Source organism: Durio zibethinus, chromosome 21 (genome assembly GCF_047325235.1).
Source record: "Durio zibethinus cultivar Kanyao isolate XHJ-2024 chromosome 21, ASM4732523v1, whole genome shotgun sequence".
Classification (NCBI taxonomy): domain Eukaryota; kingdom Viridiplantae; phylum Streptophyta; class Magnoliopsida; order Malvales; family Malvaceae; genus Durio; species Durio zibethinus.
Genome location: NC_143182.1, coordinates 20,241,691 through 20,260,327, shown reverse-complemented (window position 1 = coordinate 20,260,327; position 18,637 = coordinate 20,241,691). Strand labels below are relative to the sequence as shown.

The window sequence follows — 18,637 nt, the reverse complement described above, 5'->3', positions numbered from 1 at the left end:
TAAATTTTAAAAAATATTTATCCAAACAAAATAGTTATAAATACTAGCATTTTGAAATGATATATTTTAACATGATTTTATTTAAATCTTTTTTAATTTCAAAATTTTAGTGGTTATTTTTATCGAAAAAATAAACTTTCAAGTAGATGACTACTTTTAATATATACATGAACCAGTAGGATTTATAGGTTACAAATCTAGGCAAAGGATTTTTCGTTCCATTTCTTCGAGTACAAGACAAAGGTGTACATAGTCAACGAGAACTTTTGATTCTGCAATAAAGATGAAATCTTAGAATTTTTAGGTTTTAGTGATAAAGATGAAGTTTAATAATACTTATATTGCATATTTATATATTTATATATTTTATAATTATTTTTGTAAAATTGATAGAAAAGAAATTAAAATTTTAAATTTCTTGCAAAAACAATAAAAAAATAATGTTATTTTTTTTAATGATAAGGGTTTTAAAACTTTGTAAAGATGACTAGATAATTTTATTATCTCAAAAATTATGTGAAAATTAGTAAATATGAAATTTGTAGGAATTTTATTCCTCATGAGTGGTAGGATTATGATACTAAATTTAAATTTACTTCTCAAAACAACGTAAAAAAAAAAAAAGTCGCTTAAATATAAACTAAAATTTGGTTTTAGGGTGATAAGTTTTTAAATTAAATTAATATTTGATGACATTAAATTCAATAAAAAACTTTAATAATAATAATAATATATTAATTATGCTCAACAACTTGGTTGCTGTGGGCAATTAATCCCATAGTACGAGCAAACAGGGGCGATTACGCGCACCTGTATGGGGGCAGAGGTATGGGGGCCGGCTATTGAAAATCCAATTAAGAGCCTTTCGATTAGCTTTTTAGCTTTAAATATCCTTAAATTAAGAAAAATATTTTTCGAATCGATAAAAAATATATTGACATCTATTATGGTGAGTATTCCTCGAATATCAAAAAAAATTTATTCGAAAGGAGAAACTAAGAAAATTGAAAAGGATTGGCAAATAATAAATTCAAAAAAAAAATAGAGAGATCAAGTATAATATTTAGTGAAATTAATTACAATTTATAAAAAAGTTAAAATTTTTTTTGGAGGGATCAGGCTTTCTGTCTGTCCTTTGATTACACCCCTAAATTTATTGTGTACTCGTATTTTCTTTCGAAGCTAAAAATAAAAACAATTTAAAAAGTTAAACTATTATAATCTTTATATATACAAAATTAATTTTATGATTAATTCTTCTTATTTTATATTTTATAATTCTTTAAATTTCTTGTATTAGAGTTATATTCATAAGCTAATTTTATTTTTATGTTAATCATGTATATATTAAGTAAAATATTTGACTTCATCCTGTAAATAATAGGGTGCCCATTGCTTGGAGTTTGCTTCCAGCTAAATCTTAAAGTTCATCGTACATAAATTATTTTATTATTAAAACAATTTCCATGGTTTTAAAAAAAAATCAACACACCCCATCAATTTTTGCTATAAAAACATCTGATCTGGCCTGCTGGCTATTCAGTGCCATTGAAACAAATTAGACAAGCATTTTCCTGTTTTCTGAAATGACTAGCAACTCAGAAAAACCCCTCCATCCCCTAGATCCAGTGAGCTTCACAGATGAGTCTAAAGCAGTGATTGATTTCATTGCTGACTACTATAAAAATGTTGAGAAATACCCAGTTCAAAGCAAAGTTGAGACTGGATATTTGACGGCCAAGTTACCCGATTCTGCTCCATATTGCCTGGATTCACTAGAGGATATACTCGAAGATGTGAAAGAAAGCATTTTACCAGGCCTTACTCATTGGCAAAGTCCTAGTTTCTTTGCCTACTATCAAGCAAGTTCTAGCACTGCTGGCTTTCTAGGAGAGATGCTTTGCTCAGGTTTTAATGTGGTTGGCTTCAACTGGATTTCATCTCCAGCTGCAACTGAACTTGAATCCATTGTCCTGGATTGGATGGGCAAAATGCTTAAATTACCATCTTCATTTTTGTTCTCTGGAACAGGTGGTGGTGTCATACATGGTACTACATGCGAGGCTGTGGTCTGCACTTTGGCTGCTGCCAGAGACAAAGCCTTGAGAGAACTTGGTGGTAACTGGGAGAATATAACCAAGTTGGTGGTTTATGCATCAGATCAAACTCATTTCACTTTCCGAAAGGCCGCAAAATTGGTAGGCATTCCCCCATCAAATTTCCGACTCATTCAAACATCTTTTGCCACTGAGTTTTCAATGTCACCTGAGCTACTTCGTTTAGCTATTGAAGATGATATCGAATCAGGCCTGGTGCCATTTTACATATGTGCAACTATTGGTACAACAGCCTGCGGAGCTGTTGATCCTATTGCAGAATTAGGCAAAGTTGCCAACAAATACAAGCTTTGGCTTCACATAGATGCAGCTCATGCAGGTAGTGCTTGCATTTGCCCCGAGTTCAGGCATTTCCTTGATGGAGTAGAACTTGCCAATTCTGTCAGCATGAATCCACATAAATGGTTTCTCACAAACATGGATTGCTGTTGCCTGTGGGTTAAAGAACCTCGGTTCTTAGTGGATTCATTGTCATCTAATCCAGAATATTTAGAAAACAATGCGAGTAAATCTAAAGCTGTGGTGGACTATAAAGATTGGCAAGTTGCATTGAGCAGGCGATTCAGAGCTTTGAAGCTTTGGATTGTGATCCGCAGGCATGGCGTGGCTAATCTTATGCACCACATTCGCGGCGATATCAGCCTGGCCAAGCAATTTGAGGCACTTGTAGCTAAAGATGACAGGTTCGAGATAGTGGTTCCTAGGAAGCTGGTATTGATTTTTTTCAGGCTTAAGCCCAAGCATGAGCTGGACAGCGGAGAATTGAACTGTAAACTGCTGGATGCTATAAATTCAAGTGGGCGAGCTTTCATGACTCATGGAGTGGTGGGTGGAATTTATGCCGTACGCTGCGTAATAGGAGCAACTCTGACTGAAGAGCGTCATTTGAAGGATTTGTGGAACCTCATTCAGGAAAAAGCTAGATTTTTACTTCTGCAATACAATGAGTAAATTGTATCGTTAGTCTTTAATCATTTTGTAATTTTTCAGTTTCATCCCTGATTTAAAAAAAAGAAATCAATTCTTCATTTATGATCCTTTTACATTTGTTTCAAATTTTGTCACGTGGTACTTTGATAGAAATGTTCACGACTAATTCGGTCCAAAATTTAATGGGTAAATTTGAAATAAATTCATGGTTGAAAAGACAATTTTTTAAGTTGAAAAGTTAAAAAATTTTAAATTAAAGGATGAAAATAAAATTTTATAAAAAGCTCTCTATACACACAAATTTCATATCAAAAATATGTTAAGAAAAATTGACGACAAATAATAAATTTATTTATCAAACTTATAGAAATTATAATTTCTGAAAAATTTTTTTATAAAGAAAAATTTTTGATTCTTTTCTTTAACAAAAATCCACTTTAAAGGTTAGGCAGACTTATTCTTGAATGCTTTAAGGGTTGTCGAAACTTGTTTTTGAATGCTTCAAGACTCTTGTTGACTTGATCTTGGATGTAAAATCTGCTTCAAAGGTCAGGCAAACTTGTTCTTGAATTCTTCAAGGGTTAGGTAAATTTGTTCTTGAATGCTTTAAGGGTCTTATTAACTTGATCTTGAACGAAATTAATCTCCTTCCTTTAAGGGAATAAGATCAAAGAGCAATATCTTAACAATTCTTAGAATTCAAATTGTCGTAATAGTTTTGTGTCCGCTCGACGAATTTGAAATCGAAATAAAAAAAAAAATAACGGAGTCACCACCAATCCTTTTTAGCTAGGTGTGATTGACCACCTATCAAAACATATCATTTTAATGAAAGCTCAAAATTAATTAAAATTTATTAAAAAGATAATTTTAAGGTCTGTGTAACAGTCTGGGTTCGAGAGTCGGTTACGTGTAGGGAAGGATTAGCACCCCTACAGTGCCCGTTTAAAATAGTACTAATTAACTACGTGTTATCCTTTAATTTTGATGAAAAACAGTCCCATTTTCAGTGTTTTAAAAAAATAATTTTCTTAATTATTCATTTATTGAAATTTGGTTTTTAATTAATTTAAAAAAAGCTTTTCGAGAAAAATAAATTTTAACCTTTTTATTGAAATAATTCTTAAAATGTTCCAGTACGTTGATAACATTAGAAAAAAAAATTTTCACCTAGAGATTTCTTAGGTATTGCTTCTCGGAATACCTTAGAATCTCATCTTTGGAGGCTCAAATTTATTTTTCGTAAAAATTATGTCATGCATGCAATGCAAAATATTATCATGTTAATGAACACATTTTATTTTCTTTTTAACAAAATTTTATTTATTCTCATTTTTTATTACCTATTTTTAATTTATTAGTTAATTTTATTATTATTATTTTATAAGAAAAAAAGAAAATTTTTATTGTATTGAAAATTTTTTTTTTATAAATACTCCAATACACTAGTAGTATTTTAAAAAAATCTTTTCACCTAGAGATTTCGTAGGTATCACTACTAGGAGTACCTTTGAATCTTATCGTCGGATAAAAAAATTTTTTTCTTGTATTTTTATTAATTTTTATATTAACATTAAGTTTATTTTTGTATTATTTTTAAAGTTTATTTTAAAAATTAATAGAATTATATAAAAAAATTTAACCACATATTTTATAATTTAATCTAACAAATATGAATATTTTAATATGTATAACTATTAATAAAATAATATATATATAAAAAATTCAAAAAAAAAATTTTTTTACCTGATAGGTCCGGTCAACACACGGTTCAGTCTGACAGTTCGATCTAGCGTTAGCAGTGCGATCACGTTTAGCGGTTCAGTTTCGGTCTGGGTCAGGTTCAACGGTTCAGTTTCGATTCACTCAAACCGGTAAGAGGCTGATGAAGGAAGCGGGTCGCGGGTCAGGTGCGCGGACCCCGGGTCGGGTCACGGGTTGACGCATGGATCCTTAGGATTCAAAACGATGTCATTTTGGGCATTTATTGAAACTACGTCATTTTGGCTATTGACAACTTATATAAAAGCCAAAAAAAAAAATTTTAGGTCATTCCTCCCATCTAAAAAAAAACACCTTATTTCTCTTTTTTTTTTATTTATAGAGCTCCGACCGTGCGTGTTACAGGGCTCGACATGGGGTGCAAGCATGAGCCCCATGCCTTTTTTATTGTTTTTGTCTGATCTGGCAGTGTTAGGGCTAGGAGCTAGCGGGATGGGATGATCAGAGTATTGGTGGTAGGGTAAGGTATGGTGGGTAGGGCGCGGTGGCAGTGATGCTTTCCCCGGTACCATTACCATCCCTCCTTTTTTTGTTATATTTTTTTATATATTTTTTTATTTTTGTTTAATTTTTATTATTGTATTTAATAATATTATTATTTTATTTATTATTTTTTTCTATGACCGGACAAATTTGATGTCCACAGCTGCCCCTCTTTGCACATTGCTGATAATCGATAATAGGGCAAAGACAAAGACAACAATTTTGTCCGAAATTCAAATGGATTTTTCTTTTCTTTTTTTCCTCTTTTTTTTGAACATAAACTACTCAAAAAGTCTTCTCGTCAAATCGAAAATGCTCATTTCACTTGAGGCTTAACAATTTTTCAAAATTTAAAATCTGAAAAAAGCTCCTCTCAGCAGAGGCTTAACAATTTTTAAAATCTTATCTTGAAAAAGCTCATCTCAGTAGAGGCCTAACAACTTTAAAATCCATCTTGAAAAAGCTTTTTTCAGCAGAGGCTCAACAATTTTAAAAATCTCATATGTTTTCAAAACCGAGTTCTTATCTTTAAACAAGTAAATTTTCCTTTTTTGAAATCTTCTGTTTGATTATTATCCTCATCGAATATTAAAATCTTATTTTTCATTAGGAAATGAAAAGTCTCTGTCCTTATTAAAACTGCTCATGGATGCATGTACTGAGTGCTCTAAACGCAATGCATGTAATGCAATCAAAATTATTCATTGTAGTAAAAAAGTTCTCGAAATCTCTCATTTTTTTGCTTCTTTTATCATAATTCTTATATGACCAATATGTTCTTAACATCTGACCATTGTATTTTTCCCTAACAATATTTTTTTTCTTCAATGTCTTGTCATACTTTTCTGTTCCTTTTTCATCTATCTTTGTTAGCCTTTTTTTTTAAAAAAAGAAAAAAAATTAATGCTGAGACCTTTTGTGTTTGTGTTTCTTTTCATCATTTTAAGTCCAAGACAAATAAAATGCAATCACACATTTTTGTTATTCGTATGGTGGACAAAAAATAAGAATAAAGGAATGGATATGTGTTATTTAAAAAAAAAAGATAGCATATTTTATTAGATCGGTAACAAGTGCATGGCAAAGTATTTGAGTTGAAACAAAGGTGCCCAAATAATGATCATAAGATAATCACGAGCAAAATATTCTCAGATTCTTTTTCTAAAACTAAATCAGATGATTTTTTTGATTTTTTAGAGTTTGTCAAACTACACTTGCCCTAATGTTATGGGATCTTCTTTTGATAATGCTTCTCCTTCATATCCAAGTCACCTTTTTCAGGTTTTCAGCTTAGATAAGTCATCATTTTTCTTTTTTTTTTAAGCAAAATATTTTTTTACAGCATTTGAATTTATTGAAGTAGGCAAATCACCTCCGTCCATCTCTGCCAAAATCAATGCCCCACCAGAAAATGTCTTTTTCACCACATACAAGCCTTCCCAATTTGGTGTCCATTTTTCACAATTATCATGTTGATTTGGAAGGATCTTTTTTAGCACTAAATCTCTTTCCTTAAAGTAATGGGGACGGATTTTCTTATAATGTGCTCTCATCATCCTCTTTTGATATAATTGACCATGACAAAGTGCTGTAAGTCTTTTCTCTTCAATGAGGTTCAATTGCTCGTAATGATTTCGAACCCATTTTGTTTCCTCTAATTCTACCTCCATCAGGACTCTCAGTGAGGTAATTTTTAGTTTGACCGGTAGCACAGCTTCCATTCCATATACCAAAGAGAACGAGGTGACCTTAGTAGATGTTCAGACTGATGTTCTATAAGCATGCAAAGCAAAAAGTAACTTCTCATGCCAATCTTTGTAAGTATTAGTCATTTTCTTCAAGATTCTTTTGATATTCTTGTTTGTAGCCTCCACTGCCCCATTCATCTTTGAACGATATGGTGTCGAATTACGGTGACAAATCTTGAACTAAGTGCAAACTTCATTAATCATTTTGCTATTCAAATTTTTGGTATTATTAGAAATAATTATCTCTGGAAGCTCATATCTACATATTATCTCATTTTTTATGAATTTACATACCACAGATTAGGTCACACTAGCGTATGATGCGGCTTCTACCCATTTTATGAAGTAATCAATTATCACAAAGATGAATCTATGTTCATTTAAAGCTTTTGGAGTGATGGGACTGATGACATCCATATCTCACATAGAGAATGGCCATGAAGGAGCCAAAACATGCAATGCTATTGAAAGAGTGGATTTTGTTAGTATAGATCTGACACTTATGGTATTTTCTGGCATAATTAATATAATCACTCTCTATTGTCAAGTAATAGTATCAAGCCCTCATAATATGTCTAGCCATCATATGACCATTTGCATGTGCCCCACAAATTCCCTCATGCATTTTTTCAATAATCCTCTTCGCTTTAGCTGCATTCACACACCTTAAAAGTATTTGATCTCGACCCCTTTTATAGAGGACGTCTCCATCAAGAAAGAAACTCATAACAAACCTTCTAATAGTTTTCTGATCATTTTTTGTTACATGTTCTGGGTATTGCTAGCTTTTAATATATTGCATGATGTCATGATACCATGGCTTCCCATCAACTTCTTCTTCAACACCTGAACAATGTGCTGGTTCATCCTTCACATCTAACTTGATAGGTTGGATTTTAGTATTTGCATCTATTTTAATCATTGCAGCTAGAGTAACTAGTGCATCAGCAATTTGGTTTTCTTCTCTAGGCAAATGCGTAAATTGAACTTCTTCGAATTGTTTGACTAACTGAGAGATGTACTTATAGTACCATATCAATTTAGAATCTCTGGTTTCCCATTCTCCTTGCAACTGATAGATGACTAGAGCTGAATCTCCAAACACATCTAATACTTTGATTTTCTTTTCAATTGCTGTTTGCAGACCCATAACATAGGCCTCATACCCAGTCACATTATTTGTGCAATTAAAATTTAACTTGGCTGTAATGGGATAATAGTGCCCATTATGAGATATTAAAATTACCCCAATACCATGACCAAAGCATTAACAGCTCTATCAAATTACCCTTTTCTTCACATAGCTTGCTTGCCCATTAATCAAAGCATTTATTGATGGTTTAGTATGATTCGATAGAGGGTTTTCATTAACATTTAGAATTCTTCATTGATTGGTATCAATGTGTAACACCCAATTCATTGATTAACCCCTGCACTTTATGCTTTAAAGTAGTATAGTTCTCAGTAGAATGACTTGTATTCTCATAGTGATAATCACAATATGCATTAGGATCATACTATTTAAGAAATGGAGGTTTCAAAGGCTCAACAATAACAGGGGCTAATAAATGTTTCTCGACAAGTTAAAGGTACAAATCTGTGTATGTCATGGGCATGGGATCGAACGTGGTTTTTTCTTGGGTAGTTCTCAGGGCTTTCAAAATATTTATTAGGATTAGGTCTCCATTCTAGTTTGGTAAGTGCAGCAGGATGATTATAGGTGGGTGTCAGAAAGGATGGTTAAAAACGAGATGGATAATCTGGTTATGGTAATAGCTAGTATGACTGGTATGGATAAGAAGTGGATGTAATATTATTTATGGAAGGGTAATGGGTTTGGTAGACTGGTGTAGGATAAGGTGTGAAACCTTTAAATTATTGCCCAACATAGTTCACTACTTAAGCTTCATTCTCTTTCTTTTTAGAAGCTTCACCTTTTCTTACTCCACTTATCTCTCTTGCATCGAGCTTACCATTATTTATGGTGTTTTCAATGATTTCACCTAATATCACTATATCTGTAAAGTTCTTAGTTACATTGCCTATCAATCTCTCATAGTATGGTGCTTTCAAGTTGTTCACAAATAAAACAGTTGTTTTTTTCTCAATGAGGGAAGGTTAAACTTGTGCAGATCTTTACACATATTCTTTGAAGCTTTCAGTTACTTTTTTTTTCATACCTTGCAAAGATAGACGATATTGAGCTAAATCTCTGACATGATGATATTGTGTAAAAAATGCTCTTGTGAGCTCTTACTAAGAATGAATACAAGTTCTGTTTAGTTGAACATACCATTTGGCTATAGATCTCATAAGGTTATCTTGAAATACGTGCATCAATGACTTCTCATCACGAGCATGTGTTACCATCTTACAATAATACATGGTGATATGAGTCATTGGACATTTTGTGCCATCATATTTTCTAAATTCAGGGACTTTAAATTTTGGTGGAATAACCATATTTGAGACTAAACAAAGGTTAGCTGCATCTGTGGGGCCATAAAAATTCATTCTCTCTATGGCCCTAAGCCTTTCTTCTAATAACTTCATCTTCTATTGGGTACTGGTATCTTTCATTTTCTCAAGTGTCTTTATCCTTAACTTTTCTCTCTTCTTGGAATCATCTAAATCAGGACTAAGATTGGGTCAGGTGGTTTTTCTATCATGACAAGATTAACAAAAATTTGAAATTATCCTAGAGTAGGTGTGGATGTCATTCTTGGATAAAGATTGGGATATCCACCGAGAGTAGAAATTGATACTCTAGTTTCTTAAGAAGGTTAAGTCGATCGTGGCTCAAACCCTGAAGGGTAAACAGGATCTACCATATCTGGTGATTGCTCTTGAAAGCTAAGATTTTCTTCCATTACTTTTCCTTTGTCAAGTTTCCTGAGCATATCCATTATCGTATTGAGATCCTCTTTTAGTTTTTCTTAAACTTTTTCTATTCTCTCAAATCGACTGGCCTATTCTTGTTCCATGATTCTTGTCTAAGTCTTGGTATGGTATGAATGACAAGTAGGTTGGGTCAAAATTTTTAATGGGTGAGCTATTTTTTTATTACCACAAAGTTTTTTTTTTTATTTTGAAAAATAAAAAGGAAAAAAAATTAGAATGCTATAGGTTGAAAATTTTATTTTTCACTTATTTTATGAAAAATGATGTACATGATGCATGAATGCAAGTGGGAGATATTTGCTCTTGGACGAATTTCAACATTAAAAATTTTTATTGATTCCATATAACTTTTATTACATAGGATTTATCATCCTAGAGTTATATCCATAGAAGCATTTGACTTGTTCATAATGGTCCTTTACCTCGTCCTGAAAGTTCACTAGGCATTGTCTATATTCTCATATGAGATTGACTTCTCGTCTTAATGTTTTTACGTTTTCAACCATCTTCCATGCTTTCTTCACTACCTTGCAAACTTGATTAGTCAAGTGCTCTATGTACTGTTGCCTTCCTAAGCTTTTTGCCTTTCATCTTATGTAAGCATCCTTTTCTGAATCATATGTGAAGATCCAATCTTTTTCTCTTCTATGCCACTCATCTATTATTGCTGAAATATGACTCTTGTGGTCTTGTAGTTGTATCTCTAACCCTAGGATCACTTGGTGAAGTGATTTTTTTTCATTCAATACTTTAAAGTACTTTTTTTCTCTTTTACGAGCATGACTTTCAACCTTTCCTTTTCGTTTTAGCATTCTACCAATCTTACTGAGGTTGTAGAGTATAATCCCTTCCAATTCTGGCATTCTTGAGAAATTCTGGTGGTCTCCTCTTGCTTTTCTTGAGCTTTGCCCTTCCATTGGTTCATTTTCTCTCGAAGCTCATCCATTTCACGTTAACGACTAAGGTAAGACTTGGTGACTTTTTTGGTTTTGAATTGAACTTGTAACCTCTTGTTTTCCTAGTGTAGATCTTTTAAATCACTATTGGCCAGATCCCGTTCTTTTATGACTTTTTTTAATCTACTCCCTTATATATCTATTTCATATTTCAATTGTCCTACTTTTTCGTGAAGTCTCAAATTTTCTCTTCTTATTTCTTTTTTTTCAACTTCTAATTCTTTCTTGACAAGCTCAACTTCTGATAATTGCATCTCTTCCAAAAGATTAACCAATTGATATGAGCTATCATCAAGAGGGAGTACTATGTCTCTAGACCGCCTTGATTTCCAAATCTGGTAATCAGAAGTGACTTTGTCGATGAAAGGCCCTAACTTTATTTTTTGTGTTCTCTTCTATGCTTGGATCAACTGCTCCGAGGTTTTTGATAGATTTGGTTCCCCATAAATGAATTTTACTTGGACCAAATCATGAATAGCAAGAACAAACTGCTTTGCACCAAACTACCTAAACAGCATTAATGGAGCATAACTTATAACACCCCATAGCCCTAATAACAGTATCCATGGCTCGTTTCTTCCACAATACAACAAGGAAACATGAGGCATCCAAGGCACCATCCATTCGATTTCATCTCTAGTAAGCCTTCGCAAGAAAAAACAACCCACTCTTCTTTAGTCTTCAATGTTGGCCATTGACTTTTGCAAAACTCTTCAATTGTTGCTTTATTTTGTAGATATGGCTTCGAAAATGTACTCTTCCCACACTTGAAATGACTTCTAACCCATACATATAATAGAGATGCATATCCTATGAATCGTCATTTTCTATTTCATCGACAGAAATTCAATAACCTGATGGTTTTAGCTAGGACTGCTGGAGTGGGATTAATTGCTTGGGTTTTAATTTGCTCAAAAAAATCTACCACAGTTATCTCAATGTAACCCAAAGTTTTCGAAAAGATTACCATACCATACAATGCTAGAGTAAACACAACTATACCTTAATCATCATTTAAATGCCTCTGAATGAAGTTTATAAGAAAATCCCAATGGACATCGAGATGTTCACCTTTAGGCTTCACAAAAGAATCAATGGTTTCTACTTTAACCCCCATAAGCTTGGCTAACTTTTTACGATAATGTAATTTTGGCTTTATACTTTATCTGGATATTATAGTTTTATTCCAAGCAAAATCGAATACTCTTCAATAGTTGGCACCAAATCTTCCTAATTAAAAGTGAAGCATCTATAGGATGGATCCCAAAACTGTATAGTTATCTTGACCAACTGTTTATCGATCACTACTGAAATGAGGGATGCAATTTACTTGTATTTTTTGTAAAAGCTTTCTTTTCTTTCTTCACTTAACTGACCCCAGACAGCAACTAACTCTTTTAAATCATTCTGTGTGAGATCTAAATGCATTTTCTCGGGTAATTCAGACACATAATCGATAGGCAAACAATCTCCATTCTTTTGTTGAGCTTCTTTCGACCAAACATGTACTTCATTATACGGCCCACATGGCACACTGACTGAGGATGAGCAAATCTATAGTTCTATGGGATCCGTAAAAACTTCTTAGGAGAAATATGTCCTAGAGAAATTATCTCGATGCAAAATTATATGATATGATTGATGCAAAAAGAAAAAGAAAAAGAAACAAAATTGAGTTAGTGTGAGGATGTGGTTTAAGAAAAAAAACATTTTTTGTTTTTTAGTTTTGAGATTTTTTGTTTTATTTTGTTTTATATTATACAAAACTTTTATTCTTAGGTATTTCTTACAATAAGGTGGACGAGGCTCTACCTAAGGCTGGTTTCTTAGGTTTATTACATGCTGAATTCGGATTGACATGTATCTAAAGGTTTCCAAATTGTTCCTCACTGTCGTCCACGCTGGACTAGTGAGGCACCCCAATCCTCACCCATTACAGGCTATGAATGGAAATGGTTCAATTTGAGTGGAAGTATTTCGCTTGCTATTATGAAGGTTATCACCTCATGAGAGCATAGGTACTCTACTTCCTCCTATAAGGGACGAAACTCGAGTATAAAGCTCATGCATAGAATGCATCATGTCATCATGTGCAAATATATCCTAATTTATTGAGAATAAAAAAAATAATAAAAAATAAAAAATAAAAGCATAAGAGGTATAGTAAAATAATTGTGTGTGAATTTTTTTCTTTTTGTTTTGTTTTTTACCCTTTTTTATTGTTAAAAGGGAAAAATAAAAAATCTAAGAAATCGATTAGGACTATTTAAATCAAAATTTGAGGATAACACGTAATTAATTTTGGCCTGACTCTAAAAAATAAAAGGCATCCCCAGCGGAGTCGCCAAACTGTTGTAACGATTTTATGTCCATTCGATGGATTTGAAAATGAAATAAATAAAAAAAAAATAATAGAGTCACCATCAATCCCTTTTTGGCTAAGTATGATTGGCCATCTATCAAAACATATCCTTTTAATGAAATCTCAAAATTAATTAAAATTTATTAAAAGGATAATTTTAGGGTCTGCATAATAGTCTGGGTTTGGGAGTCGGTTACGTGTGAGAAAGGATTAGCACCCCCACAGTGCCCGTTTAAAACGGTACCAATTAACTACGTGTTATCCTTTAATTTTGATGAAAAGCAATCCCATTTTCAATGTTTTAAAAAATAATTTTCTTAATTATTCATTTATTGAAATTTGGATTTTAATTAATTAAAAAAAATTATTCGAGAAAAATAAATTTGAACCTTTTTGTTAAAATAATTCTTAAAATATTCCAGTACGTTGATAACATTAGAAAAAACTTTTTCTCACCTAGAGATTTCTTAGGTATCGCTTCTCGGAATACCTTAGAATCTCATCCTTGGAGGCTCAAATTTATTTTTCGTAAAAATTATGTCATGCATGCAATGCAAAATATTATCATGTTAATGCACACATTTTATTTTCTTTTTAACAAAATTTTATTTATTGTTTTATTAATTTTTTTTAAAAGAAATGAAGAATAGAGGAATTTTTATTGTATTGAAGATTTTTTATAATATTCCAATACATTGGTAATATTTAAGAAAAAATCTTCTCACCTAGGGATTTCTTCAAGCATATATACTCGGAATACCTTTGGAATCCTATCATTGGACAAAATTTCCTTTTTTCTCATTTTTTATTACCTATTTTTAATTTATTAGTTAATTTTATTATTATTATTTTATAAGAAAAAAAATTTATTGTATTGAAAATTTTTTTTATAAATACTACAATACACTTGTAGTATTTTAAAAAAATCTTCTTACTTAGGGATTTCGCAGGTATCACTACTCGGAGTACCTTTGAATTTCATCGTTAGATAAAAATTTTCTTTTCTTGCATTTTTATTAATTTTTGTATTATCATTAAGTTTATTTTTTTTATTTTTAAAGTTTCTTTTAAAAATTAATATAATTATATAAAAAAATTTAACCACATATTTCATTATTTAATCTAATAAATATAAATATTTTAATATGCATAAATATTAATAAAATAATATATATATAAAAATTTTTTTAAAAAAAAATTTTACCTGAACCGGATCGGTCAACGGTTCAATCAACACACGGTTTGGTCGGACGGTTCGGTCTGATGTCAGTATTCGGTTACGTTCAGTGGTTTAGTTCTGGTTCGGGTCGGGTTCAGCGGTTCTATTTCGATTTAGTCGGATCGATCAAAGGCTGATGAATGAAGCGGGTCACGGGTTAAGTGCGCGGACATCAGGTCGGGTGCGCAGACCCCGGGTCGGGTCACGGGTTGACGCATGAATCCTTAAGGTTCAAAATGATGTCGTTTTGAGCGTTTATTGAAACAATGTCATTTTGACTATTGACAGCTTATATAAAAGCCAAAAAAAAAATTTCAGTCATTCCTACCCTCTAAAAAAAATGTTATTTTTCCCATTTTTTTTTAGGTCGACCTAGGACCGGTGGCCATCCGTCGTGACGGCCATTATGATCCTCACCGGTGGCGAGCTCCGACTGCCACCGTCGATGTCGAGAAATTCTAAAAAACACCCATAAACTCCTCTCGATCCCCTGAACACAGATCCGACCTTTTTTTTTCACCAAAAAGAATCTCTAATTCCCTAGATCTGCTCTTGAAGTTTTAGTGAAACAATTTTTTTGGGTATTCTAACTTTTTATTTTTTTGAAAACTGACTTTATTTTTTTTCTTTTTGCAGGGGCTTTCGGTGCTGGGTTTCTCCCTGCAGGGAGGACTGAGCTTTTGTTTTTTTTTCACAGGGTTCCCTCTTTCATTTTTTTATCTTTTGGGTTCGACTATGAGCTCTATTTATAGAGCTCTGGCCGTGCATGGCACAAAGCTCTGCATGGGGTGCAAGCACGAGCCCCATGCCCTTTTTATTATTTTTGTCTGATCTGATAGTAGTAAGACTAGGAGCTAGCGGGATAGGGTGATCAGAGTATGGATGGTAGGGTAAGGTATGGTGGGTAAGGCGTGGTGGTTGTGGTGCCGAGGAAGGCACCACTGCCATCCCTCTTTTTTTGTTCTATTTTTTTATATATTTTTTGTATTTTTGTTTAATTTTTATTATCGTCTTTAATAATAATATTATTATTTTTTATTATTTTTTTTGTGACAAAAAAAATTTGATGTCCACACAAATGCCTTGTTTTTTGAGTTTTTCAAAATTTTTTTTCAATTTTTCAGAGCTTGCTTCTTAAGATTTTGGAAAAGGTTTAGGTTTTCAAAAATCTTTATCTTCTCTTAGAATTATGAATCATGACTAGGAGACGCACTGTATTTATAGTGCTAGCCTACCAGATAAGAGACTTTCAAGGGAACTTAACATTTTTTATTTTATCTTTAAACAATTGTAGTTTAATTAAAGGTAAAAACTAATAACTTATAATTTACTGGTTTTGAAAAAAGAAAACTGCCTTGGGTAGTTAAAATGCTATGGTTCAATCATGTAAAAATATATGCAGTTACTTCTTTACAAAAACTTTAATGTATGGCATTTCAACCATAGCAAACAAGAGAGAAATAATGGCTTTCGGCCATAGTATGGAGATGACAAAAAGGCTCTTGTTGAAGTCTATTCCTCTTTTAATATTCATTATGGAATTTGGCCATAATGAAATAGATGAATATGTTTATCTAAACTAAGAATGAGATAAATCTGATTCATGTGTGGGACTATGTGATGAGTCACACCGTCAACAAAAGAGGAAAGAGAGAGATCAGCATAGAAAATGAAACTTTATGAGAAATCTCATGCTTTAGTGTTTAAAGACTTATGCTGTGGATAGTGAATAATTTTCAAATGCGTGATCTTGTCCCCGACCAGTGAATCAAATCGGTGTTGCTTCCGTAACACTTACACAAAAATGCTTTTTATTGTGCTTTTGCTAAATCAAGTCTTCCACATTATTTATGATATATATAATCTTATTCATTATATTATAAAATTATCCTTCAGATCGAATAACTTGAATGGTTGTAATAAACTTTACATTAATATGATATTTTATGCTCATGAAATAAACTTTTACTTGTTAACCCACTTTATTTATTTACTTTTTGAACGATTAACATGCCTTTAATTAATTTCAATTATTTATACGTTATACAATTATATATTTGATATATAATTATTATTTAAAAACCTTTTTCTTCAAAATTTTAATTTTACATTAACATTAAAAGTAATAAGTTTTATGTTAATCTATTATATCTTGCACCTAAGACAAACTTTACATGTTATTATACATTTTATTAATTTCAAAGTAGTTTTTAGGCCAATGTATTAATTTTAAGTATTTGTACAATATACTAATATATATTTAGTACATATTTATTTTATAAAAATAAATAAAAATAAGTATTCACGTGTACTCACATGACAATAAAAACTAGTACAACAAAATTCACACTAAAAACTCCAAATTTATAGAATGTACACTTTTGGAAGCTAGATAAATATACCAAGCTAGATATTCAACAAAAAAATTTGGGATAATGGGTAAATTTGCTACTATGCTATAGATGAATATTAATTTTTACTACTATACTTCGATTTCATTGAATTTTTCCACTTCACATATTATTTTTGGTGATTTTCAGATCAAAGATAATGCAAATAGAATATTTCATGAATTATTTTGTTAGCATATTTAGAATAAGTTTTGAATAAAACATAAAATATAAAATATAACGTGGACATTCCACATGTAGTAAAAATAGACACACAGTGTGCCATGTTGGAAGAAGTTTTTTTTTTTTATGAATTTTTATAATAAAATAAATATTTTTAAAATTATTAAATTTTAAAAAATAATTTTAATTTATCAAATAAAAAAATTATTAACTCAAGTGTAAATAGCGGAATGAATATAAAAGTCTCTTTTCATCGTGGTCCATGTCCACGCAAAAGCCGTCATTTATTTGGAGGCATACTCTTTACAATTTTTTTAAATATATTTAATCAATTATAATTATAAATTAATTAAATATAAATCGATGAACGAATATAGTTATATTCATAATTTATTTAATTAATTAATAAATTATAAAATATTATTTGTGATTGTTTATTAAAATTAAAAACAAAATAAAAATCAAACATATTTCATGAATTGTTTATTAAATACTCTATTAATTTTCACAAATGAATCAAATATAAATAAATTTTATTATATTCATAATTTATTTTTTTAATTAATAAATTTTAAAATATTATTTATGATCATTTATTAAATTTAATAAATAAATAAAAATTAAATATATTTACGAACTGTTCGTTAAATGTTTTATTTGTTTACAACTTTTATTCAAAATTATGTAAAATATATCAAAATTTTATATAAAACTCACACTTAAAAATATTGAATTTTTATATAAATTTTTTATTATGATTAAATAATTTTAAAATTATAATAAAAAATGTAGACGAAATGCTCCGTATTTAATTAGAGTTTGACATCCACTTTTTTTTTTTTCGGTTGAGACGACATTTTCTCCGTTTTGCCAAACAAAATACAAATAAAAATTCATGTTTACATCCCAATTGCAAATTAAATCATGAACACGAAAATGTGAACCCAAAAAACTTCACTATTTCCTCCTTCGGACAATCTCCAGTTCTCCACTTTAGCTAGCTCCATAACATGACTTTTAAAAGGAAAGAACAAACAAAATAGAACTGGAAATTCCAGATTGGTTTAGGCATTCTATCAAACACCTTGCATATATGTTGTTTCCACAAAATGGGTGGCGCGATCATGGGGCAAAAACACCATTAAGCAAGACAAGAAATTTCTAGTAAACTAACAATGTAATCAACAATTAAAAGAGATTAAGGTTATTATCATACAATTTCGATTCACATTGCTAGTTTCATGTTTTAGTATGTAATTGGGATTGTAATTAGCGTTTTTGAATTTGTATTTGGTTTTGCAAATCATGAAAGCTACCCTCTCACTAAAAACAAAAACAAAAGCTAATGTTAAATGGAAGCTTTGGATTAATATTTGGAAAAGAGTTTCATTTTCAATTCAATCAAAGCTTTTAAAAGTAAAAAAATTAACTTATTTGTTTTGATAAAAAAAAATTATTAAGAGAAATTTCGAAAAGAAATATAAGAATTTCAAATTCTCTCTTAAAATTCTACCTAAATGGATAGTTTTTCAAAATTCTTTTCATTTTATCTCACATGATCCATTA

General features: G+C 31.0%; 1 protein-coding gene across 1 annotated transcript; it reads left to right on the top strand.

Moving 5' to 3' along the window:
- The first annotated feature begins 1,586 nt into the window (after positions 1-1,586).
- Positions 1,587-3,136, top strand: LOC111306583 (phenylacetaldehyde synthase-like). The gene has a single exon (XM_089750467.1). The coding sequence runs from the start codon at positions 1,587-1,589 to the stop codon at positions 3,066-3,068; it is 1,482 nt and encodes a 493-aa protein (XP_089606593.1). The 3' UTR covers positions 3,069-3,136.
- Positions 3,137-18,637: the final 15,501 nt, after the last annotated feature.

Bases quoted from the DNA above. Each gene is read 5' to 3' on its own strand.
- LOC111306583 (XM_089750467.1), top strand. From the start codon at position 1,587: ATGACTAGCAACTCAGAAAAACCCCTCCATCCCCTAGATCCAGTGAGC.